This window comes from Mus caroli, unplaced genomic scaffold, assembly GCF_978045245.1.
Source record: "Mus caroli unplaced genomic scaffold, Mus_caroli_1 scaffold_6, whole genome shotgun sequence".
Classification (NCBI taxonomy): Eukaryota; Metazoa; Chordata; class Mammalia; order Rodentia; family Muridae; genus Mus; species Mus caroli.
In genome coordinates this window covers 55294418-55320679 of record NW_028227261.1, presented here as the reverse complement: position 1 = coordinate 55320679, position 26262 = coordinate 55294418, and the positions used below count along the sequence as shown (strand labels likewise).

At 43.7% G+C, this 26262-nt stretch overlaps 1 protein-coding gene across 1 annotated transcript in view; it reads left to right on the top strand.

Moving 5' to 3' along the window:
• The window catches only part of Ror1 (ROR family WNT receptor 1), a 349276-nt gene that overhangs the window by 302287 nt on the left and 20727 nt on the right, over window positions 1–26262 (top strand). Inside the window, exons 5-7 of the mRNA XM_021160539.3 lie at window positions 11721–11848; window positions 13670–13987; window positions 15891–16136. Of these exons, the coding sequence (XP_021016198.1) occupies window positions 11721–11848; window positions 13670–13987; window positions 15891–16136 (692 nt within the window). The remainder of the gene's footprint in view (window positions 1–11720; window positions 11849–13669; window positions 13988–15890; window positions 16137–26262) is intronic.

Genomic DNA, 26262 nt, shown 5'->3' with positions numbered 1-26262 from the left:
TTGATTTCTCAGCTCCCTGGTCTATATGCTATATCAATGCTAGGCCCCTGGACAATTTTGAGGTTGAGGAATCTATTAAAATTGAGCTTTCCCATCTGAACTCTTTTCTCATCTAGACACAGAGCCAGATGTGAACATGTAATCTGTAAATTTTGTGTTATCTTCTCACTAAATCATATGTGATCACATTTCCATATGGCCTGAGTTTGGGTTTCATTGCTGAGAAGAGACACCATGACCACAGCAACTCTTATAAAAAGACAATATGTCATTAGGCTGACTTAAGAGTTTCAGAGGTTTAGTCCCTTATCATCATAGCAGGAAGCAGGGTAGTATGCAGACAGACATGGTGCTGGAGAAGCCAAGAATTTGACATCTTTTGGATCTGCAGGCAGCAGAAGGAGACTGTGTGCCACACTGGGCATAGCTTGAGCATAGGAGACCTCGAAGCCCACCTTCACAGTGACACACTCCCTCCAACAAGGCCACACCTACTCCAACAAGGCCACAACTCCTAATAGTGCCACTCTGTATGAGCCATGCACTCAAACTCCTAAGCCTGTGGGGGCCATGTCTATTCAAACCACCACACACATATATTGCTGTCAGTTTTATAATATTCCTTAAAGTGAAAACATTAAAAATCATGGAGCAAGACTTAATAATTTCTGAGCTTCAGTTCCTTTCAATATGAAATATGGATTATATACCTTTAGAGGGATGAGGCATCTTACTTTCACATTCTTGCTTGCTTCTGGTATAGAACAATAAATCATTTTTATAAATACCTAGGTTTAATTACAAAAGATGTTCACAATAAAATTGGAAGGGATGTTTAACATATATAAAGGTGTAGTGTATTACTGAGCACCAAAGGACATGTTGGTAACTTGTAAGGTAGAAGAAATGCAGGAAGAAGAGACGAACAGGTTTTAACTTGAAAGATAAATGAGCTAAGACGTTCATTTGAGTCACCTAAGAATAAAAAGTGTGATTTGTGGAGGCTTTGGCCTCAGGGGTGACACAAATTTCTGCTATTAAGGACCCTTTGGTGGCCTTTGGAGGATAGAGTAGGGGAACAATTCTCCTGATGAACAGTGGTGTATAGACTGGAGATGGTTGTGACTTGATCCAGGGGCAGACAAATCCAAAAAAGTGCTTTGGATGCTAAATAATTAGGTAAAAATGGGATGTGTTTAAAAACTTCTGTCCTCTGTTGGATAAAACTAAAGGTATAAGAAATTAGGTGGGGAAAGAGAAGGTCATAGAAAAATTGACTATGGATTACAGAATTCTAAATGAGCTTAGACTCTTTGCTTCTACTGAACAGAAACTAAAAGGAGAGATTTAGTTCACTTGTCAAATAATTGTTTCTTATCAACAAGTTGTATGAAGATAATAATGACCAACATTTCTATCTATACAGATTATATATGAATAATAAGCAATGTACCACTCCAGAGTGGGTTTGATGGTGCTGAGCACTAACTCAGAGCTTCTCTCATGGCTAAAGAGAGGTGGTGAGGTTTGAAGGTAGCAGCAATGGGGCTGGACACTCAGCCTGGGAAGAGAAGCCTTTGAGCAGAATATGTGAACAGATCAATGACCTGAAAGGCTGCTACAGCTGCTCTGTAAGCACAGACTCAGGTGGGACGGGGGTCTTAAGGAAGGTTCCAGGAATACAGGAAGAGATCAGATCTGAGGCTTCTGGAGAGACCTTTGCAGTGAGAATGGTATCCTCCCTGACACTGCAGTGGAGCCAGCTCAACCTCCCAGCCAAGGAACCACTCCCAGGAAGCTGGACTCTTTAACCATGCACATGAAATCGATGGAATAATTCATTCTTTGTACTAGGGGCCTAACTCAGGATTATTGATCGATGATTCTTACTCCACAACAGGACTTTTTAAAAAGGGAGAGTAATGTCTTAATGAGTTTGATGAAAAGTGCATTAAAAGAGGCAGGTTTAAGAAACATCAAAGGGGTTATAAGATATAACAAATCTGACTTTTCTATCAAATTCTACAAAACTTGTGTATAGGACAGGAATTCAACTCTTTTTATTTCCCCAAAAACATTGTAGGACTCGTCTACAAAGTTTTACACTTCCCCATCCCCCATTAGTAAAAACTTTATTTACACAAAGAACCACTGCTGTATTCCAAGAATTTGATAGCCTGGAGCGGTGACCTCTTCCTCCTTCCTTCATTTCCTGTGTGCCAATTCTTTTCAGACTAACCAATTGAATTAAGACTCTGAGGTCAGACCCCAGCCAATGGGGAAAAGGCACAGTCACCACCTGAGGTAGAATAAAAGCCAAATGGATTTCCCACTTTCTGAGCACACCCTCTTGATCAAGAGTAAAGTTTGCCCTGTACACAGACACACACACTCACACACACAAACATATACATGCACTCACACACACTCACATACACACTCACACACACTCACATATACACACCAACACACACATATATTCACACACTCACACATGCACTCACACACATGCATACTCATATACAAACTCACACACACACATACTTACACACATGCATACTCATATACAAACTCACACACTCTCACATTCACACTCATACACACTCACACCTCACACACACATGCATATACACTCACATGCACACACTCACACTGACACACACTCTACACATATTCAGATACATACAATCACACACATATTCACACACATGTTCACATACATACAATCACACATGCACACACTAACACTGTCACACACAAACACACACACACACACACACACACACACACGGTTCTAGACAGACAAAACTCAGGGCTTTACCCTAAGCAGCCACTGGGTGCTGGGCTTGTGGGAAGCAGAGATACACTACTAGCTTGTGGGGTAGGAAAACACAGCCTAATATGGGTGAGAAACAATGCAGGCTGAAGCTGAAGCATCAGGGGTTCTCAGACTCCTAGACATCCAGATGCTGTTGGAAATCGAGGGGAGTTGGGAATGGAGGGAGCCCAAGGGTCAACAGTGAGGCTAGGGCCAGGGAGTAGGTGCAGGAGAAACTCCAGCTTAGCTCAAGGGGTGAATGTCTGGGAATGTGGGGAGGTCTTCCTTGGGAGACTTAGGTGGCGAAGCTTGGTAGACGAAGGCTTCCTCCATGTTCACCACGGCGGTTCTTGAGGAGAGAGACATCATATTGTTTATTCACTGTTCAACGTGGAAAATGGGTACATACCACTTCCTCAGGATGGACCAGGGATTAAATACCTTGGAATGTTAGGGGAAGGAAAGCTCATTGGCTAAATCCTCAGGGCCCATCTAGATACCTCATTAGCATGGGGAACTCGGTTCCAGGCCAAGAATCTGGTTAGGAGTAGGGAAACTCCTACCGTCCTCCAGTGGGTTTCCAAACCTATTCAACCTTACCGAGTTTCCTGACACAGTCCACTCCCCACCACACACACACCCACACACCCACACACCCACACACATACAAAGAATGATGTCCTCAACTAGAAAAGAACATTCAAGGCAGATCTGGGGAGATCATTCGAGAGGGATGATGGAAGCATAGGCGGACCATGTGGACACAGGTCTAAGAGACATGTGGTGTCAAGGGCATGTAGAAAGTTTTCACTAGAAACATTAGAAGGAAGAAGTTATTCACTGGATGAGGAAGCACTCAGCAACAATCTCAGAGTGAGCTAGACATTCACATTGGGACATGTTGGTCCTTGAGTCCATTCAGATATTCAAATGGAGGCTGAGGTTCAAAGAGTCGTGTTCACTGGAGATGAGAGGTCAAGTCCTCAGAGGAGTGGGTGAAGAGCTAGTTGTTTAAATCAAAGGAGTGGAGCAGAGAACAAGGACAGAAAGAAGTCTCAGCAGCCTTGAGCCCAGCTCTCACCACTGGGATCTTGAACCATGAACGGAAACAAATGAACGGAAAGGAATAGAATTCTGGGAGCCAATGGGAGGAGAGTGCCTCCTAAGGGAAGGGTCAGCTGAGTCCAAGGCTGCTGTTGGTCCCTGGCATCAAGGGCAAGCTCATTCAGAAGACTGGACAATCTAAGCCAAATGGGCGAGCTAGAGACTAGGGGTGGCCTTTGTAAAGAGAAATGTTGCTATCAAAAGCTGAAGAAAAATGCAGAGACAGCTAAACAGGGTCATGAGCTGGTTGATGAGTGTGTTCACTGATGAGAGATGCTACCACTCATTAGTGTGATAAAAAGGCCAGTAGGGAAGGGACAAGTCCATGCATAGGTAAGAGGGGTGGGACCCAGGTGTTCTTCTTCAGGGTCTGATGGAATATCTTTTCTTCTGTGTTACCTACTCTCTGGGTCCCTTTCTGGTGAGAACCATCTCAAGTGTGGCAGAGATCTCATGTACATACAGGGAACACAGCTTAGGGGGCTTTCTCATTGACCAGAAACTTCACAGGCTCAGCAGTCTACACGACCCTTAAGCATGTGTAGCAAAATTCCAGCACTGCCTTGAGGCCACCAGCTCTGAGTTCAAGCCCACGGCATGGCCTGTGTATACTTTCCAGCTCCACCATTGTGCTGTTGGGATGGCACACACCGCTTATTTCAAATGACATCTTTCAGATACTTGTGCCACTTTGAAAACACATACTCTTGAGGGCTTAGGCAAGGTTCACAGATAAATATAATACAATGGACACAGAGCTAAGCCCCTTCACTGTATGGTTTCTGTGGGGTGCCCTGGGTCAAGAGGGTATCAAACCATTTTCCTGGGTCATCCCAGGCTGGCAGGAAGAACCTCCCTTTTCCAACCTTAAAGTTCTTGACATTCTAAGTATGATGTGGTCTCTCCCCGTTGCTTTCTGGGGATCCAGGGACTGGATATGCCTTTGTCTTTCCATTGCTTTGTCTGAAGCTTTCTGTAGCTACCATCAGCAGAGTGGGAGACAAAGCAGAGACCAAACCGAAAATAAAAGCACAGAGTGGGCTTTGCCCTACTCTTGAACAGTAAGATGCCCTTAAAACTCTTTTTTTTTTAAATCTTTCAGGTTTTTATTTACATATAAAAGAGCCCTTAAAATTCTTAAGAAGTTCCTGAGTTCCATTTGCCTCTCTTTCCACAAACCAAGTATTGCAGTCCATGGCCAAAGACATAAAAGAAAAAGCAGAGGAAATCAGATCAAATCCTAGTAATGTTTGTGGTAGGAAATCTGCCCAGACAGGCTTGTGTGAGTTGCACAATATTCCAAAGTCCCGTTATCCTCGGTGGGAGATTTTAGGGAGTGATTTGGTTGTTTGTTATTGGAGACACACCAAAGCTTAAGTGAAGGATTTCTGATAGAACATGGGGGCCCTGTGCTTGGCAGGGCTCCAGCTGTCACCTCTGGCTTCCTGGCATCAGCCTGACATCAGAGGTAAAGGAGACCCTCACAGCAGGAAAACTGGAAACATCTACGAACCTCTGGGAAGGTGAGGCATACCTGACCACGGAAACCTCAGTTAACTAAAGAAGCTGAGGCCCCTTGTTCCCGTTAGTGTCTCCCTATCTTTTAATACTGCACCCGTGCGGTCCTTTGGTTTTAAGTGTGTCCTTAAATAGGAACTAAATACATTACATGCCTCATTTTCCTTTGGATTACATTTGTGAGCTACAAGCCCAGGGAATTCTGCTCTCCTTCCAAGTACACTGCAGCTGTGAATTCCCAGCCCCACCCTGAAGCACGGCCTGAACCTTCCCACCACTGAGTTAGACACAGTCACTGTGACGTGTGTTTCTGGAAACTATGGCAGAACAGTATTCTTCTGTTTGTTTTAATGGTTCCTAGCCAAGAGGAGGAAAAACCTTGAAATTTGATTTAATTTTTTAAAGCAAAAATCTAAGCTGTGGAGTAGGGTTCAGGCTAGCTTCTCGAAGGGGGACACACATTCACTGTTTGTGTCCAGGGGTGGGAGCCCATCACAGCACTTGACACAGTCACCTCAGACCTTCTTGTGCTCACAATGGCATCCCAGTGACCCATGGGGGATATTAGGGTTCATAGAGTCCCAGACTAATAATCACGGGTCTCCTGGGAGAGCCATCAGGTCCTTGGGCTGACATACCGTGATTGGCTCACTCTGAATATTGACCCTAGGGGTTAGGTATGTGAACACATCCTTCTCTTTGATGCTCACATTCCGACTGGTCTTTACAAAGCAGAGTCTGTGAGAGAACCTCACATCTCACCCATCACCTTCTTACAACCATCCCAAGCTAAAGCCTGCTTGAGACCCAAGCTAAAGGCTGGCCCTCGCCTTATCCCCGCCTGTCTGCACCTGTCCAGATGCCGCTTCACCAAAAGTTGTGTGTCACAAAAATGGTATGTGCTATTAAAGCCTGTAGGACATACTGTGTCACTTCCTCCTGGAGGACAGCTCGCCAAGCTCGTTGTCCTGTTTCCTCTTGGGGAAATGAAGACGTTCCAGGACAGGCAGTAACTTTGGAAACTATTTGATCATAACTGATTCTTCCCTTCTCTGTCTCTGGCGAGCTTCTGCTGGCCCTGGAACGGTTTGGGGCCCCTCACTTGGATTCTTGGTGAGATCACATTTCACCCTTCTTGAAAAGATTTCAATTGACACATACTTCTGCGTATTTGTGGAGTGTTCCATGTTGTTTTAATGCAATGTATACAGTATATACTGTATACATCAGACCAGACCCTGGGTCTCATTTATCATTTTTCTGTTTTGTGTTGGAAACATTCAAAATCCTTTCTTCTAGCTATGCTAAATTATAAAAATACATCACTTAGCTGGAGCCACGCCACTTTGCTAGAGAACATTGGATCTGACTCCTCTCATCTAATTGTGTTCTGTACCCGATCACCAGCTTTTCTCTGTTTCACCCAAACCAATCGCATGTCTATGGTGACTATAATCCCACCCTTTATTCATATGGGCTCAACTCATTTAGCTTCCATGCAAAAGCAAGAACGTGCCATGCACCTGACTTACGTGTCTTATGTCCTTCACTTCAGTCCGTATTTCCGTGTTGCCACAAAGGACAGCATTTCATTATTTTTCATCTCTAAATGCTATTCATTCACACACACACACACACACACACACACACACACACACATCCATTCATCAGTAAAACTTGGTTGATATATAAAGGGATAGATAGATAGATAGACAGACAGACAGACAGATGTACCCATTCATTCATCAATGTGGATTAACATACACATTACATTTTCAAAATATACATACACACACACACATATATAATATATATTCAGCTGTGGAATTTCTGTATCCCTAAAGGTCGTTTTCTACCTTTATAGTTTCCAGTAACCTATTATTATGTACAAAATGCACTAATTTACATGTTTATTGACAGTGTATGGGAGTTTTCCTTTCTCTACATCCTCAGCAGAGTTTATGTCCAGTGATTATAATGAGTATTCTGACTGGAGGAAGGCACTATTTCATGGTGGCTTTGCAGTTTGTGATGATTAGTGATATTATTCTCCCCACGTCCTTGTTAGCCATTTTAAACCCAGAATTGTTCAGTCCCTCTTCCCTGTGGAGTTGCTCAGTGATTCCTTTGCCAATCAATCCATAGCAAAGTTCCCCCTCCCCCTACTCCAGCCCCACCTCCTACCCCAGTCCCAGCCTCCACCCCATTCTGTGGCCTTCTTTTCACTTTGCAGCTGATTGTCACTTTCAAGTGACCACTACATGTCCCAGGAAGAACATCCTACAGAGACAGTCCATTGTCCACCCACAGCCCTGTCCCTTAGTGCAGCCCCGTGTCCTTCACACTGAAAAAGGGTAGACCCTTGCTCTGCTGGACTCCACACAGGAACTGGTCTGAAGGACCTTGGAGAGACACAGGAAACCATCACTGAGCATGCAGTCAGCATCCAGGTGGCAACAGTGGGTTCCTGGTGCCCTTTCCCAATGCCTGTTGCTTCCTGATAGATAGTGGCATGGCTTCACAACAACACCCTGACTATGCTACCTTGGTGCATCCTGTTTTTAGGTAGAGAGCAAGAGACATGATTAGGAGAAGTGCATGCTAGTAGATAGCCCACTGCTAAATGCAAAGGAAAGGGTGGCTGGGTCTTGATTGGTAGGAGACCAGCCAGCCCCATGGCTGCTACTCACACCGTAAAGGGAAGGCAGAACTAGCTACACATCGCTGTTGCTCATCATGTTCTCCTATATTTCCAAAATGGGAGCAGTCACACCTCTACGTGCTTCATAATCCTCTTGTCTATGAAATGGCTTGACATGTATTTTATAAGCATATGAAACCTGCAGTGCCTCAGACAGAATAAAAACTTGCTATAACGTCTTGTGAATAGATTTAGTCCTCAGCAGTCCCGAGGCACAGAACTGTTACAGACCTGACAATACAGTAAAGTGGCCTGAGCTCATAAGTGCAGTTTCAACCCTGGCTATCACCTACTGCCTTTGCATATCCCAGGGAATCACTTAACTCCTCAGAGCTGGAACTATCCCTCCATAAAAGAGGGGAGGAGCTGGGCGGTGTTGCTTGGAGCAAAGTAGATTCTAGAGGCTCAGCCTGACCGTTTGCCCCCATAGATGGGAGATGGGGCCCAAGGACTAGGAAGCATTGAACTGCTCTTTCTCTCTCACCTTTTTAACTTATTTTATTTTACGTGCTTTGATGTTTTGCCTGTACATATGCCTGTGTGAGAGTGTCGGAACCAGGAGTTACAAACAGTTGTGAGCTGCCGTGAGGGTGCTGGGAACTGAACCAGGCTCCTCTGGAAGAACTGTCACTCCTCCTAACTGCTGAGCCATCTCTCCAGGCCCAGCTTCTCAAAGCTTCCAGAAAAGATGCTGTTGTTGTTGTTACATGTGTGGTGTACTTGGGTAGGCATGCTACCACATTTCTGTTGTTAGAGGACAACATTGTGATATCAGCTTTCTTCTTCTACTTACATGGTGGAGACAGGGAGTTTCCAAGGGTTGACAGAGCTCAGATGGTCCAGCCTGTAGGTAGCAGCTTTAGCAGTTGAGCCATCTCAAGTGTTTCTGCAGAAAGCCTAACATACAGCCAAGGCTGAAAGTTGCTCAGATGCAATGCATGCTCACTTGCTTGTTTTGGGTTTGGGTTTGGTTTGGTTGTTGTTGTTGTTGTTGTTGTTTTTAAGAAATCTCTGTTCCAGAGAGAGTGGTCAAAATTGCAGAAGTTCTGGGCATAATAATAAAAATAAAATCCAGTACACCTGCAACTGTGAACAGGTGATTGGAAATGGGCAGCCAACCAGTTGAATCTCACTTTAGTTTGAAAAAGAAGAAACATTTAGTACTTTTAGGAGTCTTGAACTTGAAAAGTGGTAAGAAGTTTAGCTTAAGCCTCACTCAGAAACTATAGGAACTCCCAGTGGGTTAGAGATTTATATCTGGGGGTAGTTCCAAGATTTTGTCCTCCCAAGAGATATAAATGAAAACCTTAAGAGTTTAACATAGGGAGGGAAAACTTTTCTCACAAAGATGCTTTAAACATCCTGGCTCCAGTAATGTGGGGGAACAGGAGAGCAAGGCCTGGGGTAGCAGGGATGGTGTGCGTCAGGGCAGACCCTGGTCTCTGTACTTCCGTTTCCAGAAAGCAACTTGAGGTCATCCAGGGCCTTCTTTTTCCCGATAGGTTTATGGTATTCGTTACCCAATAAAAGTTGGGTTAATTTTACAACCCAGGTAAGATTTAAGCCAAAAAAGGACTTCCATCATTACTGTAGGATTTCTGACAGTAAACGCGTGCGGTGTGTGAGGGGCTGGGCAGCTCTGGAGTCACAGGTCTTCCTGTCAGGCATATGGTACTCTCCTTTGTTATGGGTTGGAAGTTTCCAAGGCTTTGCTCTACAAACTATTTCAGGATGAACCTAAGACTTTCAGTTCATCTTTATCTTCAATCCAGGGACTTGGTGTAGGAAGCTGCAGAAAATGAGAATCCTGTCCCATGGCTTTTCACTCCTTTGGCGGCTACCCTGAGCCTGCTAGTCTCGTAGGAAGAGGAAACCTGTAGGTAGCAAACCTAGCTCCATAGCTCTGCTCACAGCCATTGTGAAAGAGAGAGAGAGAGAAAGAGAGAGAGAGAGAGAGAGAGAGAGAGAGAGAGAGAGAAAGGAAGAAAGAGAGAAAGAGAGAGAGAGTGAAAGAAAAAAAGGAAGGAAGAGAGAGAGAAGGAAAGGAAGGAAGGAAGAGAGAAGGAAGGAAAGAAAAACAAACAAAAAGAAAAGAAAAATTAAGCACTTAGCAAATGTCTTCCTTTTGAATGAGTGTCCTCTAAGTTTGCCATAAATACATTAGGGACAGCTATGTGCTATCTTGCAGTCTCAAGGGGCTTCTCTAGCAGCCAGTCATGGTAGCTCCCAGACACTTGAGAGACTGTGGTAGAATTATTCCACCTTCAAAGTGAGGTTGGACAACATATTAAGACTAGTCATAAACAAAACAGTGTGTCTGGGGTCATAGCTCAGTGGCAAGTTCTCATTTGGCTTGTACGAGGCCCTGGTTCCATCCCCAGCACTGCTAAATCAACACACAAACAAATAATAAGCTTTTATATTATTTGATGGGGTCATATAGCTTATACCTATAGGGCAAAGAGGCCAGTTATAGCCTCTGTTTTAAAGGCAAAGAACCATGATGCACAGGTCTGGGCCAGCCTGCCTAGCGAGCACAAGAAGAATATTTTGGTACCCTGTCTTCTAACTTAGAAGTCAAAAAAGGCAAATGGGTGATACATGGAGATGGGTGTTGACATCAGCCAGAGGGGAAGAACTGGGGTAAAGGTGAACTCACAGTTGTAGCAGGCAGTCTTCAGGGGAGCCTACATCTGTTGTTCCACCCTCTGGCTCTGCCCTGTGTCTTGTGCATCCCCATTGAGGAGCGGGATGTCCGTCTTGGATCCTGGTCTCCTGTCCTATGACTTGTGGCACTACAGCTTTCTTGTCATTGCCTGGCGTCCCCTGTCTTCAAGATAAAAATCACTTCCCTTGTTCACTTATTATTTTAATTTAAAAGTAGCAAAAATCTTATGGCTTTTTTTTTTTTAAGTTTTAACGGTCAGAGAGAGGTAAGGTGTCTACTGATGCTTGCTTCGGAGTTCTTTGGAGTGGCTGGTCTCCAATCTTTCGGTCTGTGGCTTGCTCTGGCTTTTTGAAGATAGACAGGACAAGTCGTACCCAGTGAGGAGCCATGAAACCCTCCCATCCTCCCTCCTAGCCATGCCAGCTTCCTACCCTGTGGCTCTCCTAATTGACATGTCAGTTGGTGTGGATCGTGTGGCTAATGTGCGCATGCCTTTGTAGCAAATGGAGCAGAAATAATCTGCACTTAGGAAAACAAAACAAAACAAAACAAAACTGTAGCGCATGTGCCCAGATTTCCAGCTTGCTTCCTCTTCCCTCACAGGGCTACATCATCTTCCAGCCCACCACCAGCTGCAAAAATAAAAGTTCTTTCCCATATTTAAGGATGATTTTGCGCTTCAGGATGATTTTCTGGGGATGTAGGAAACTTGACCAACGTGACCAACAGATGTTTTAAGGGATGTTTGAAAACTGAATTTATAAAAAAAATAAATAAATAAAATAATCTGTAAATGTAGTCTTCATTATATGGTGCCCAACTGCGCCCCCTTGTGACCATTTAGAGCATTGCGAAGCCAGAGTGAGTAGTGCGTGAGGGTAGTTCTAAGAATCATTGTGCTTTGTTTTTAGAGATGAGTATGAAGAAGATGGATTCTGTCAGCCGTACCGAGGCATTGCGTGTGCACGATTTATTGGCAACCGCACTGTGTATATGGAGTCTTTGCATATGCAGGGGGAAATAGAAAATCAGATCACAGGTAGGTAACATCAAAGAAGTGATACTTAGCCTTCCTTAACTATTTTTTTCTTGCCAGGAGTTTTTCTGGGCTTCTTTCCTGACAGAGAATTAGGCTAAGCTTAGGGTTGGGAGTGGGACCATAAAGAGGCATAAGATGTGATCTCTGTGCTCTGGAATTTACATTAAAATAATTTATTAGAGGTTAGCCTTGGAGGAAAAGGAAGCTTCGAGAAGTCTCACATTCGTGCAAACACTCAATAAATATTCCTGAGTGCTTTCAGTATGCTGGGACCAGACCGGACACTTGGGACTATGAGGGCGTGAAGGAGCCAGGTGTGTCTCTACCCTCACAGAGCTTGCGTTTGGAGGCAGTATGGTGTAGACTAGAACAAACAAGGACTAGAACATTCATCCCAGAGCTGTTGTTACAGAGACAACATCAAGAGACTTGCTGTTCTCCATGAGCCCCAAAGTGAAACACTTCCTAACAAGGGGCGGGGGGGGGGGGAGGGGGGAGCGGGGGGGGGAGGTGATGGGAGGTTTGTGGGGGGAGGGGAGGGAGGGAGGGGCAGGCCATCATGCACCACTTTGACTTGAGGATTTTAGGAGACATATGGACAAATCCAGGGCAGAAATATGGGAGAGAGAAAGGGCCAGAAACTCTGTTCTCTGAGCAACTTGACAGAACTGAGAAGCAGCTGAGGGGAACGGTTGAACCAAAACCATGGACAGGAAGTGGAGTGGCTTTTGCTGGGGGGGCCCCCGGGGGCGGGGGTTGAGAACAAGAGTAGACACAGGCTGGACAGAGAGGGGCCACTGAGCCCAGGATTTCTACCCAGTATAAGAACATTTGGACACACTTTAAAATAAGGATACACATTAAATAAATGGCGTTCTGATATAAATATTTGGTAAACAATGTATAATAGCCCTCTCTTGCACATGTTCTGTGGGTATCAGCTTGCTGGAAAGTATTATAGTTCCATTTTGTTTTTGGAAAACTCATTTCACTCTTTTTGACCCAACGTTTCCCAGACTTGTTAGCCTCTGTGGCCATTCTCAGAAGCCCTTAATAAACTGTGGGATTAATGGTTCCCAAGGAACTCACTTTGTGAAACAATGTAACCAGCCTCTTGGGGGGCCTATAGGGCTGGTGCACTTCTGGGATAGATGCCCTGCAGTGTAAGATTTGGCTAACAGACCCTGAGATCCCACAACACATACGGGAACAATGCCCTGTGCAGTGTGAGGTTAGGCTAACAGATATGGAGATGCACACTGGGACAACTGAACTGTGGTCTTCTGGTATATCGCGTCATTTTCCAAAGATGGAATAGAAAGTATTCAAGCCACGATGAAACGAAGCAAATGGTCCAAAGCCACCCGACAACTCTTGCCATCTGGCAACGCAGTGCTATGCTCCGCTCAACCCTGCCTGAAACAAGCTCTGACCTTGGGCTGTCAGATGTCTTAGAGCCTCAGAAAATTAATTTAAAAAAAGAAAGAAAGAAAAAGAAAAAAGTACAGGGTGAAACACTCTCTCTGTAGAGAGAGAAAAACAAAGAAAAATATATTGTACTTTAACCCAATTAATTCTTTTTATTAGGAAATGGTACATATGTAATTCAATCCTGTTTTTCTAACTTTGTAGTCAAAATGATTTTTTCAAGCCCGTGAAAGTGAGATGCTTAGACATCTGAAATGAATCTCCTTCCCTTGGCCTTGTGGGCTTCAGCCCAGCAGATTCCCTGCAGTGTGTTTCTCCCTGGTATCTGTTGACTGGATCACGGCAGAGATAAACCCTGGCCCCTGGGAGTTAATAGCTCTGTTTGTTTTTCAGCTGCCTTCACCATGATTGGCACCTCCAGCCATTTATCTGATAAGTGCTCTCAGTTCGCCATCCCTTCCTTGTGCCACTACGCCTTCCCGTACTGTGACGAAACCTCATCTGTCCCAAAGCCCCGTGACTTGTGTCGTGATGAATGTGAAGTGCTGGAGAATGTCCTGTGTCAGACAGAGTACATTTTTGCCAGATCAAATCCCATGATTTTGATGAGGCTGAAGTTACCAAACTGTGAGGATCTCCCCCAGCCAGAGAGCCCGGAAGCTGCAAACTGCATACGGATTGGCATTCCCATGGCGGATCCTATAAATAAAAGTAAGTGGTGGAACCTGGCCCTGACACACAGTAACTGTTCATACTGGGACAGCGACAGCACCCGCTGACCACTGACCTTCTAGTAAGCCGAATACCATGCCTGAGCATTCTGCAGTAGATTGGGTAGAATTGCCTCAACGAAGCTTCATGAAAAGAAACTTAAAAAAAACATACAGGATTTTTTTTAATAACTTAAACACAGAATTACTAAATGGCCCAGCAATTCCACTCCTGAACACATAACTAAAAGAATTAGAAACAGGTCTTCAAATAGAAATTCAGATAAAAAAAATTAGTCACAATGCCGGCTGGAGAGATTATCAGCAGTTAACAGCACTTACTGTTCTTCCAGGAGACCCAGGTTCAGTTCCCAGCACCCACCTGGCAGCTCACAACTGTCTTTAAGTCCAGTTGGGGGATCCAATGCCCTCTTCTGGATGCATAGGCTCCAGCATGAATGCAATGCACACGTATACATACAGGCAAAGCACACAAATACATAAAAAGAAAAATAAATTGGCTTTAAGAATGTTTGTGGTAGAACTATCCACAAAAGGGGCTGGGGGTGTATGTATCTCAGTTGATAGAATGTTTGGAGGGCATGCACAGAGCCCTGGGTTCATTCCCAGAATCACATAAAGTGAGTGATGTGTATCTGTAATCCCAGCACTCAAGATGGGGCCATGAGGATTATCAGTTCAAAGCCATCCTTCCCTACATTGTGAGTTTGTGAGTTCAGGACCAGCCTGGGATAGTAGAGACCTTGTCCCAAAATTAGTGGTTTGGTTGGGGTTTTTTGTTTGTTTGTTTGTTTGTTTGTTTTTAATAAAACAAATGATGGTATGTCCACGTATTGAAATATCATCAATGAAAGGAATGAAAAGCAGACATATGCCACAACTGGGTGAAACTCGGAAATATAACACTAACACAAGAAACCACTGCATGATCCCAGTTCTATGAAGTGTCCATAATGGATAGATTCATTGAGACATGAAGTATATTTGAGGTTCTGAGGCTGTGGTGGTGGGAGGGACTGCCTGATGGATGTGGAGTTCACTTTGGAGATAACAGGAGTGTTATAGAAAGGAGTGAAGCTGTATAGTCCTGGGAAGGTATCAGGTGTGCTCATATCAGGTGTGCGCATGTTTCATGTTGTGTGGGCTGGACCATACTTGGTAAATACACATGAAGGTGTGTCCCTGTCTCTGTCCTGTCTCCGCTCCAGACAGCAGGTTGTCCCTCTGCCCGTTTGCCTTTCATCTAGAATTAATTCTCTTTCGTAGTTAATGCCACTTGTGGAGCTAGTGTATAACGTTTCTCTCTTACCCTGTGGCCAGCTGAAGGACATGCAAGAGAGCCTGCTTTCTCATGGGTGGCCCACGTCACCAGCACAAACAAGCCAACTCCGACTTGAAACACAGGCTGCCCCTAGTAGACTTCCCATGAGTTATCTCTAGACACCCCCAGTCAGAATAGAAGAAAAAGTTTGGCTTAATCCTCCTTGAACCACTAACTCCTGTCCCATGAAAAATCCCTCCTGTGCCCCAGCTGCCTCCCCAATCCCATTTCTTCCTGTATTCCCCAGTTAGAAACACTGCAGAGAGTCATTTTATTCCTGAAGCATAAGCTTTAAATCCTCCCAGGAATATAAGTACAAGGCAGGCCCTGAGTCCAAGCCCAGCATACGGATTCCCCGCTCCTTCCCCCCCCCCCCCCCCCCCCCGCACTAATCTGCAGGGAGAAAGACCTTCGAGGTGCTTAGCCTGCCCCACCCCGCCCCTGCCCCACCCCCGCCCCTGCCCCACCCCCGCCCCTCCCCACACCCAAACTGTTGCTAGGAAGGACAAGTCTGTCCCTTCTGTTTCTTACTAGCACTCTGGACTTCTTTTATGTTTTTCAGATCACAAATGCTACAATAGCACGGGTGTAGACTACCGGGGAACTGTCAGCGTGACCAAGTCTGGACGCCAGTGCCAGCCATGGAATTCTCAGTACCCACACACACACAGCTTCACTGCTCTGCGCTTTCCGGAGCTCAACGGAGGCCACTCCTACTGCCGCAACCCTGGCAACCAGAAGGAAGCTCCCTGGTGCTTTACCTTGGATGAAAACTTTAAGTCTGACCTGTGTGACATCCCAGCATGTGGTAAATAGAAGTTATTGGCTCTAATGTATTCAGTCACCTTTCAAATATCGAGGTCCCCACGCAGAAGGCCTAGGATGGTGGATTCTATTGATCATGGTCTCTCGAGCAGAAACCATCTCCATCATACATAAGCCTAGCTGTCTAACAGTTCCTGACAGGCACCAATGCCTCCCTCAAGGAGCACCTGTAGTCACTGCACAGCGGTGCTCTGTGGTGTGTGTTGCTGGCTCTCCAGAGGCACAGGGCTAGACAGCCAATCAGTCATTCCTGTAGAAAAGAGCCTTTTCCCCAGGAAGTCCATAGACACAGAAATTGTCTTGGCACACAGGTCTATTAGAAGCAATGAGCAAACTGTTCTGTCTCACTGGAATCACCCAGGAAGCAAAATGAATTTGCAGTCGTTGCTCAGTGACCGAGGCCAATCTACTAAATTGTGATCTTTGTCTCGGCTACTAACGATGCAGAAAAGTATGGATGTCTGGGAGGAAAATGGAGTTGCTGTCAGTTTGTTCATGTCTACTGGATGGTTATGAAGTATGAGAGAGGATGGAAATGTTGGTGAGAAAACCCTAGAGCTTGCAGCTATTTTGGAGCTGATTCAACTATAGTCCATGTGCAGGTGGACTGGGTTTCCCAGAACAATGGGGTAAACTGGGATGTCACTACTGAGAAAGCCAGAGCCATAACTACATAGTGGGACCAAACAGAATGGGCAGTCACAGGAAACAGATGGCATAGTCCTAAGGAGCTGGGTGTCCAAAGGGATGATACTTCAAGGCATCCCTCAGAGAATGTAAATCCACTGCACGCTTATCAGGGAGTGAGGACAGGCAGGGCCCTAAGAGATGCCTAGCACACCCCGAAAGAATGAGGAGTGGGTCCCAGAGCAAGGAGGAATAGATGAAGTCCCAAAGGAAATGGTCCAGAGGGCTGGTGAGAAGGAGGCTTCGTGGGATGGTAGCCGGTACTCGGTGCAGGGCAAGCATTGAAGTGTTCTGAGCAGAAGGCTGACAGCTCAATGTGCTGAAACAGACAACTTTTACAGGAAGCAAGGTGGAAAAGGCAGTGGCCTGTGGGCAGGTTAAGGGAGTATCTGAAAACTGGTGATAATAGGGTCACTGTTTGGTCAGATGTGAAAGACAAGAGAAAACTCAAGGTGACCCCAGAGTTTAGTTAGATTCTTGCATAGAGGAAGAAAGTCGCAGAAAAAGAACTTTGGTGGGACCTGAACCAAATACTACTAATGGGAAATACATTATTTGTTCCATCTGGATAACTAATGCCTTACCCTTTCGATGAATTACTTTCTGTTTTTGAGACAGGGTCTTGTTAGGTAGTTCAGGCTGGCTTCGAACTCACGAACTCTCCTAACTCATCTGAGTGCTGGCTGGGAGTTTCCAAGCATGCACAACCCACCCTGACTCTTTCTAACTGATGTCTGGATTTTAGTTTCTGGCTCATGCTGTTCAGAAAGTCCCTTGCTTCCAAACTGGAAGATTTGTTAATAATCTTACCCAAGGACTCACATGCAATTAGGATATCTCAGATCGCTTCTCTCTGTAGAACACCTACTATTTGCCTTCAGAATGCTTGGTGCTTAAGGACTTCTTCATTTAAAACTCATACCCCTGATATGGAGAAAGAGGTTTGGGTACATGCTGCTGGGGTTCAGAAAGGTGAAAGGACTTGTCTATAACATACAGCCAGACACTGATAGGGCTCGACCTGAAACCCTCATCTCTGGCTTGCAGCTCTGACGAAACTCAAGGTTGTATTCTTCTGCTACACTCCTCTGGCACTTAGAAGTCTTAAGCCTTAGAAGTCTTATGACAGATACAATTTTAAAAAATATGCAAGAACCACAAGTAGGCTCAATCTCTGGACTCTATCATGCAGGTTCTAGACTTTGCTGAGGAAGAAGACTGCTGTGATAACTCACCAGCTCATGGTATTAGTCAGTGGTGCTAGAAGAACATAGTGTATTTCTTTATTGATATCAGTTTGCAGACAGCCTACTCATAATTTGTGAGACTAGTTAATTCAGGTCTAAGAGCAGCCCAGAGGTGAAACAGTTTCTGCCACTTAGGATTTTTTTTAAAGATTTTTTTTTTCTATTTTGAAAGAACGTGGTACCTCTTGAACTCTTCCATCTAAGCCACATATGCACCCATTAAAGGAACAGAGAATCTTTGTCATGTGACCAGTATGCTGCTAAGACGCAGTGGCTCCCTAGTGTGGAAGTCAGAAGAAAGCCAGCAAATATCAAGGCTTCTCATAAACCCTGGAGCAGACCTTCCCTACAGAGTGATTACAAGGGACCCCTACCTTTGTAACAGCTAGAGATCACCCCAAATGTTTTTCTTGCATCCTTGCAAGAAAAAGCCATAAAAGATAAGTGAGAATTCTCCAACAGTATTCCCTCCCACTCTCATTTGTCTCCTTTCCTTTCTTGATACTCAGCTTTGAGCCTAGGGCCTCAGATATGTTAGTCAAACACAGCTGATTGGCTACCCTCAACACTCCAATCCTAATTTAGTCTTTGAGAAACCAAGGCTCAGAGTAGTGATAGGACCCACCCAAGTTTACCAATTAACAGAAGCCAAGTCTCCCTCCTCTAGGGCCATTGCTCTTTGTTCTACACCAGTATTTCTTAACCAGGGGCAATTTTGCCACCCAGAGAACACTTGGCAATGTCTGCAGGTATTTTGGTTATCACTATGGTCATGGGAGTAGAGGATAATACTGGCATATATTAGGTAGATAACAGGGTATGATATTAGGTACCATTAGATACCCAGGATAGCCACATAAAGAATGATGTTAATAATGCTAGTGCCAGAGTAAAGAACCTTTTTCTATACTATATAATTGTAGACTATAGAATGACAGTATTAAGTGGTAATACATTAGCCTTAGAATTGTCCTTAGAATTGGCCAAAAAACATAAGAAGAGTTTGTATGCATTACCTCAGGAATAAGTAATTCTACAGTCTCTGGGTAAGGACAATTTTTTTTAAAAATGTGTGTGTGCGCACACACACACACACACACACACACACTGAGATTCCAAGATGTTAAGTACTTTATCCAAGGTCACATAGCTAAAAAGTAGAGCCACGTCTCAACTACAGTCAGGCTTCTAAGTTCTGTGACTATATGTATGTATATATTCATGTATGTGAGCATATGTGGAGATAGTTGATGATAATGATGATGATGAAGACGGATAGATAGATAGATAGATAGATAGATAGATAGATAGATAGATAGATAGATAGATAGATAGATAGACAGAGAGCTCAAGAGGAACTCTTAGACTGACAAGGTATTTCAGAGGGTAAAGTTTCTTGCTACCAGGTTCCATTCCTGGGACTCATATGGTGGAGGGACTCCTGCAAGTTGTGCTCTGACCTCCACATACATGCCATGGTATGTGCATGCGCATACACACATGTACACACACACAAACACACACACATAAAAGTGTAAGAAAAATTGCAATAATTCTTTATCTTGCAATGAGCTCTATGGTGTGGGACAAATTGGAAATGAGTCATTTTCCTTCTCTGTCTCAAGTAGGATAGAATTTCAAGGGAATGTTCTTGAATTCTCTAGTTTGGTCAACATTAAGGAAATTTCAGAATTGTCATGGGATTTCTCATTTTACAACTGAAAATTTTGTTTTAGTTTCAACTAAAAGAAATAGCAGTATCTTTAAGCAGGATATACAGGCATTTGTGGCACTTTCTAAAATACCAACACTCGAAGTTTGTTGAGGATTGATTTACCTGTACATTTTCACTCTAGACTAGAATATAAAATTAAGTTCAGCCTGACACGACTATTTAGAATTCAGGGATTTGCTTGCGTGAGATTGGATGCATTTTCTTGGCGTTAGAATACATAGAAAATCTCTAAAGGAAGCTCTGTCTTTTGTAAGGATGAACTATAGTTTGAGCAAGACCTCACCTCTCATTCTCCCCGTTTGTCCTTCATGTCCCAGGCACTACTGACATTAGGAAGCCTGTCACTCACTGACACTGGTCTGCGTTGAGCTTCTGTGCTGTCGACCGTGAATGAGTTAGATAGACCATGCCCTAAGGAAACATGCGATCTAGTAAGAGAATCAAATTGGAAGGGTAGAGTCGCGTTATCCCCTTAGCTGAGTGATGTTACTATGTCTGCCATCTTTAAGCTTTGTGAGCTAGTGATTTGCTCTTGGTATTATCATGATGACTGCTACCTATGAATACCTTGCTAGATTGATTCTTAAACCAGTATCTGGCTTCAGACTCAATTGGTACTCAATAAGATATGTTGTATTGGTTAATTTCATTCTCTCAGTAACTACAAGATAAGGGATCATCGTCAGTTTAATGATGGGAAGGCTAAGGAGATATTTGTTTTTCTAAGGCAAAACAGGTCACTGGACCCCTCCTGTCCTCTGTCCATCATGCCAAACGAGTTTCAAGAGCAAACTCTAGCTCCTTTTGGAGGAATGGTCATTCTCTGACCATTTTTCTTTGCCCTTGCATCATTCTTATCCCTGTGCCTTTGGGATATATACATTGATTTCTTTACTCACATCTCCAAGGATGTGAGAAGGAGCCGATAGTTACAAAGTAAAATGACACTGACCTTGGCTCTTTCCCCACTGTGTCCCATTTCAAGTCCTGTTGTCAGAGCTGACCTTGTTCTGCAGATCCTACCTGCAGAGCCTCACTGCTTATGTCTTACCTCAATAACCTGGCCACCTCCCGTGAGGTAGAAACTAATCAGAAAATAAACTGAACCTGAAAAGGAAACATTGTGTCAGTGTTCTTTCCAACCCTCACCTAGGTGTAGCGTCTCTGAGTCCTGCTTCACTGAGTCAGGGCATCCCTTGTTGCAGCTTTTCTGCTCAACTCTGAAGTAGTGGCTACTCTTGGAGTGCCCTAAGTAGTAGGAGCTACTCTTGGAGTGCCTTCAGAAAGTTCTAGCCTTCCCTGTAGCTATTTGTTCCCTGGCTTCTTTCTTCATTCTCCACTCGGTGAGCCTTCTGTCGTCTGAGGTGGGTAGAGGCTTGCTGTTTGGGGGAGAGGTGTATGGGAGGCAGAACCTGCTTGTGTTAGTGTTTACATGTTCAAACTCCTACCCTCTCTTTGAGTGCATCAAACCTGCTCCATGTTATGTTTCTCCTTATGTAAAGGTTTTGCCTCTACTAAGCTAGGCTCCTAAGCAGCAGTTTAGCTTTCCCCAGTGTCCACTGTGAGAAAAGTAGTAAGCCAAGTGGCTGCCTTTGAAGTGGTTGTACCTGGCCCATTGCTTTTGTCTTTCCTTTTGGCACCTTGGCTTGCAACAATTTGCCAAAGGGCACTTTGTTGGGTTCTGTGCTTGAATAGCCTTGACTTGTCCCATCAACCTCACAACACACCCTCCCCCTTGGGTTCTGCTTTGTCACAGGCCATTTGTGACAGTGGGGTACTTTACCACTCTAGGCAGGGCAGATGTTTTCCAGATTGCGAACGCTGCAGTTTTTAACTCACTCTGTCAGCAGCCTTCTCCTGTGTTTCATAGAAGACCTGTTGCAAGGCAATTTGTCACTCAGCCATTTCTTTAAACCAAAATTGAACATTACAGCGAGCTGGAGGGTGGCAAGGGATGGACACAAATCTGTAGTCTATGGTATTCTAGAAGAGCTATTTCAGTGCTATAGATTGCTAAAATGTACTTTAGTTTCTAGTCTGTCTGTATTTTCAACAAAGAAACAAATATTGGTTGCCCAAAATATCCTGCTCAACTATGTTATATTTTCAGCCATAAAATAAGGTGAGTTTTGGTGTTGGTGGTGATGATGGTGGCTTAGTTTAAGGTTAGGTTATTGTTGTTGTTGTTGTTGCTGCTGTTGCTGCTGTTAGGCGGTGGTGGTGGTTTTAAATATTTAAGGCTTCACAGATTTGCATGCTAGTCTTCTCCGTATCACCCCAGTATTATTATATGTGCTACAAAATGAATGCTAGCTTTATTTTTTAATTAGTAAATCTGGGCACGTAGGCGGATCTGCATATGTAAATCTATGAGTGCATGTGCCCACAGAGTCTAGGAGAGGGAACCGGATTCCCTGAAGGTAAAGCTACAGATGGTTGTGAGCCAACCCATATCAGTGTTAAGAACTGAACTAAGGTCCTCTGCAGTAGTCCATGTTCTTAACCACTGAGCTATCTCTCTAGGCCCTGTTGATTTTTCACTATGCCTAAATATGCCTAGTTGTTGACTTATTGTATAGCTGCTCTTGAAATAAATGGTGGAAAACATCACCCTTTGGACCCATGCCAATAGGAAATGTTCATTGCCTCTTTTATTTTATTATTTTATTTTATTTTTACTTTTTGTGCATTGGAGGTTTGCCTGCATTTATGTCTGTGTGAGGGTGTCAGGTTCCCTGGAACTGGAATTGCAGATGGTTAGGAGCTGCCATGTGGGTGCTGAGAATTGAACCCAGGTCTTCTAGAAGAGTAGCCCATGTTCCTAACAACTGAGCCATCTCTCCAGGCTCTCATTGAGTCTTTTTGATGACAGAATTCTGATATTCCACAGTGATGGTTACTATTGAGTTGGTAACCGTCATTCATGCTTTCCACAGGAAAGAAATAGCACAGATAGACCAAGGGAAGTTTGGGTAGAGTCAGGGAAGAAACTTGCTTCCCATGTGTTTTCTCTGCATCCATCTACTGCTGTTCTCTCCCACTGTGGAAACCAGAGATCATTGGTCCCCATTGATAGTGCCCACCGAAGTCATCTTCAGCATGGGACTGGACAGAAAAAGAAAAAGTGGATCTGGCAGTGGGAGGGACCCTAGGGATTCATCGACTTGGCATTGCTTTGTAGGAGTCAGAAGTTTTGTGGAGCCCTGGATAAGCTCTGTTGACTCAAATTTATAAAAATCAGAGAACCTTGAGAAGACCATGAGATTCCCCAGCTTCTGTGTAAACACTGCCAGGTACCTCCATTGATGGAGTGCTTGCTCTATTCTGAAATGGGGTGGTTCCTAGCACTCCTCTGCAGCACAGAAACCAAACTGGTGAGCGGAGGGTCCTGTGCAGAGTCGGAGTACTTGCCAAGCATGCACAGTCCCTAGCCGCACCTCAGCACTACAGATTTGAAATGTCCCATCCTAAAAGACACATAGCTCGTCCTTTTCCTTACCCATATTCTGCCTCTGCGTGTCTCTCATTCTCTCAAAATAGGACACACCTCTTTAGAGTAGAAGACATCATATAGTGTTTTGTAGCCAGGGTAAGCAGGAGTGGTCCATGATGTTGTCTGAGTGTTGACAGTCGAAGCTGACTGGAAGGCCATATGTGATGTTCTTAGGGCAATTTCATCATGCTGTGTGTGCTCCACCTGAACCGTGAACTTGCCAGTGAGATGTATTAACATTCTTTAAGGGGAAGGGAATGAGTTATTTCACTGTTTGGACTTTGTAACTCATAAATTGTATGAGCAAGGTCTTTCCTTCAGCCAAAATACAAATTCTAGAATTTATATATAAATTTCAACCGATGATTTGAGTGCATGGATTTTAGTCCCTAGGCTCAGCCCCCTTCAAGAGGGAGAAGGAAACTGATAAAGTGAACAGGCAGTTCCTTTAAAGTGTAGTAGCCCTCTACAATTTCATCCTGATTTGCCATTTAACAGTATTAGTCAAAAGCATATGGCAAGTTACAAACCCATCCAGGGCTGCTATCCCCACCCTCCTTATCATCCACAAGGATGGAATGTATCAGCCAAGGTTGCTGGAGTTTGAATTCACTGGGTTTATTACTCTCTGATAGACCTATCAAAAGTGAAATGGATTTAACTTTTAAAACCTAGTCGATGTTTCCACTCAAAGCCCAGGAAGACTGTGAGCAAAGGACTCAAACGTACCTTTCTCCAAAGACCTACCAATGGCTAACAAACATGGCAAGATGCTCATTGTCCTATTAAGATGGTCACTATTCCCCACTTCCCCTCAAATCAATTTCAAGAATGAGTGGAAAAACAGAAGAACTAGAATTTCTGGACAGTTTCTGTGGAAATGCAAAACGAACAGCTGCTGTGTAGAAAAAATGCAGAGGTCTCTTTGAAAAGTAAAACCAGCCCTCACATATAATCTACCAGTCTGACTCTTAGGTATTTATTCAAAAGGATTGAAGGCAGGATTTCAAGGAGTTATTTAAACACTCATGTGCATCACAACAGCCCAAATACTCATGAATGGATGGTGTTTGGCTAGTTTTATGTCAACTTGACCCAAGTTAGAGTCATTTGGAAGGGGAAAAACTCAATTGAGAAAACATCACCACCAGATTGGCCTATAGAGTATTTTCTTGATTGACAGTTGATGACTGATATAGGAGGGCTCAGCTCACTGTGGGTGATGCCATCCATAGGCTAGTGGGCCTAGGTGCTATAAGAAAGCAGGCTAAGCAAATCATGAGCAAGCAGGTAAGCAGTGTTCTCCCATGGACTCTGTATCAGCTCCTGCCTGACTTCCCAAGATGACACTCTATAGGCTGTAAGATGAAATAAGCCCTTTCCTCCCCAAGTTGCTATGGCCCTAGTGTTTTATGATAGCAATTGAAACCCTAAGAGTACGGTACATGCATGCTATAGAATATTGTTTGGTTTTAAAGAGAAGGAAATTCTATATGGTACAACATGATAAACTAAGAGGACATTATTGAAAGATAAGATAGCCACAAAATAAGTGCTGTATAATCCCATCTACATGAAAATGGAAAATAGTCGAATTTGTCAAAATGGAAAGTAGGAAAGTGATTGCCAAGGTACAGTTGGGGAGAGGAACAGGGATGGGTACAAGTTTCAATTTTGCAAAATAAAACCATTCTCCACGCAATTTGCCTGATAACACATTTATCTTCATTAAGCTATATGCTTAAACACGATCAGTTTCAATATGTGTGTTTTTAAATTTGGAAATCTTTTCCTTATTAAGAGAGATTGCCCCGTTGTTTTGGGTCTTATTTGTAGGTTTGTTTTTCCTTTTTACAGAAGAAGAGAATGGAGCCCCGAGTTTAGCTTTAGGAAACGTGTACAGATTCCAGTTACTAAGATTTTCCCCAACTGCTCACAAATGGGCTGCATTCCCTCAGTATAACTAAGACCCTGACTGCACAGGAGTCACTGTTGTCCTTGAGAGGAGCTGTTCCACTTTTGAACACAGGACTCATCTGAGAATAAACAGTATGGTCTGGGTGTTTCTAGCCTCAAGTCAGGGACTTAAATGCTAGGCATGCCTGCCAACTGAAGACCTAATTATGGTTCCTTCTCCCTTGGCTCCTAGGCCTACATTAAAATATCACCAATGCAGTCATCTGCATGTTACATACCCACTTATTCCGTAGTTTTCAGATGCATGGTAGAGATCCTTATTTTCTATGGTTTGTACAACTTTTTCAGATGACTCGTTAAGACTCATTTCATTTCCTTTGAATTCTAAGGTTCTATATAATTTCTTCCCACTTTTGCTGTTTAAAATCAGTGCATTTTATTTTAACTCAAGGGTTACATTTCAAATGATAATTTTACTTTATAAAAGTCCCTCTTAAATAAGAAATCATGTTTACTTTGCTTTAAGCACCTGGGTTAAAAAAAGGGGGGAAGGGGGGTATTTTCTCCATTATATTTAGTTACTAATCAAAATATTGAATAGCATTATAAAAATAAAATAGGAATGCCAGGTGTGTGATACCAACCTGTTGTTTGTTTTGTTTGGTTTGGTTTGGTTTGGTTTTTTTTAAAGAAAATTAACCACATGATCTTGACTACATTGCTGGTTCCAAAGATCCCAAGTACTCAATATGGTGTAAAAAGTATGTGTAATTTTTAAAGTTATCCTAAAGTTTTAAAAATCTTCACTGTTCTAATTTCTAGACAGTTTCTCTGCAGTGCATTTGAGGGCTCTGATACCCTTTCAAGTGAATAATAAGAACAATGGCCTTTGTTCCAGTGTGTTGTATATGTCTGTGCCTAGTATGAACCTCATTGATAGGAATCCTCATTGATGGGGAATCTTGGCATTCAAATGATGGCCATTATCCCCATCTGATACTGTGGGTAGCTGTGTTTTAATTTAGGAAGC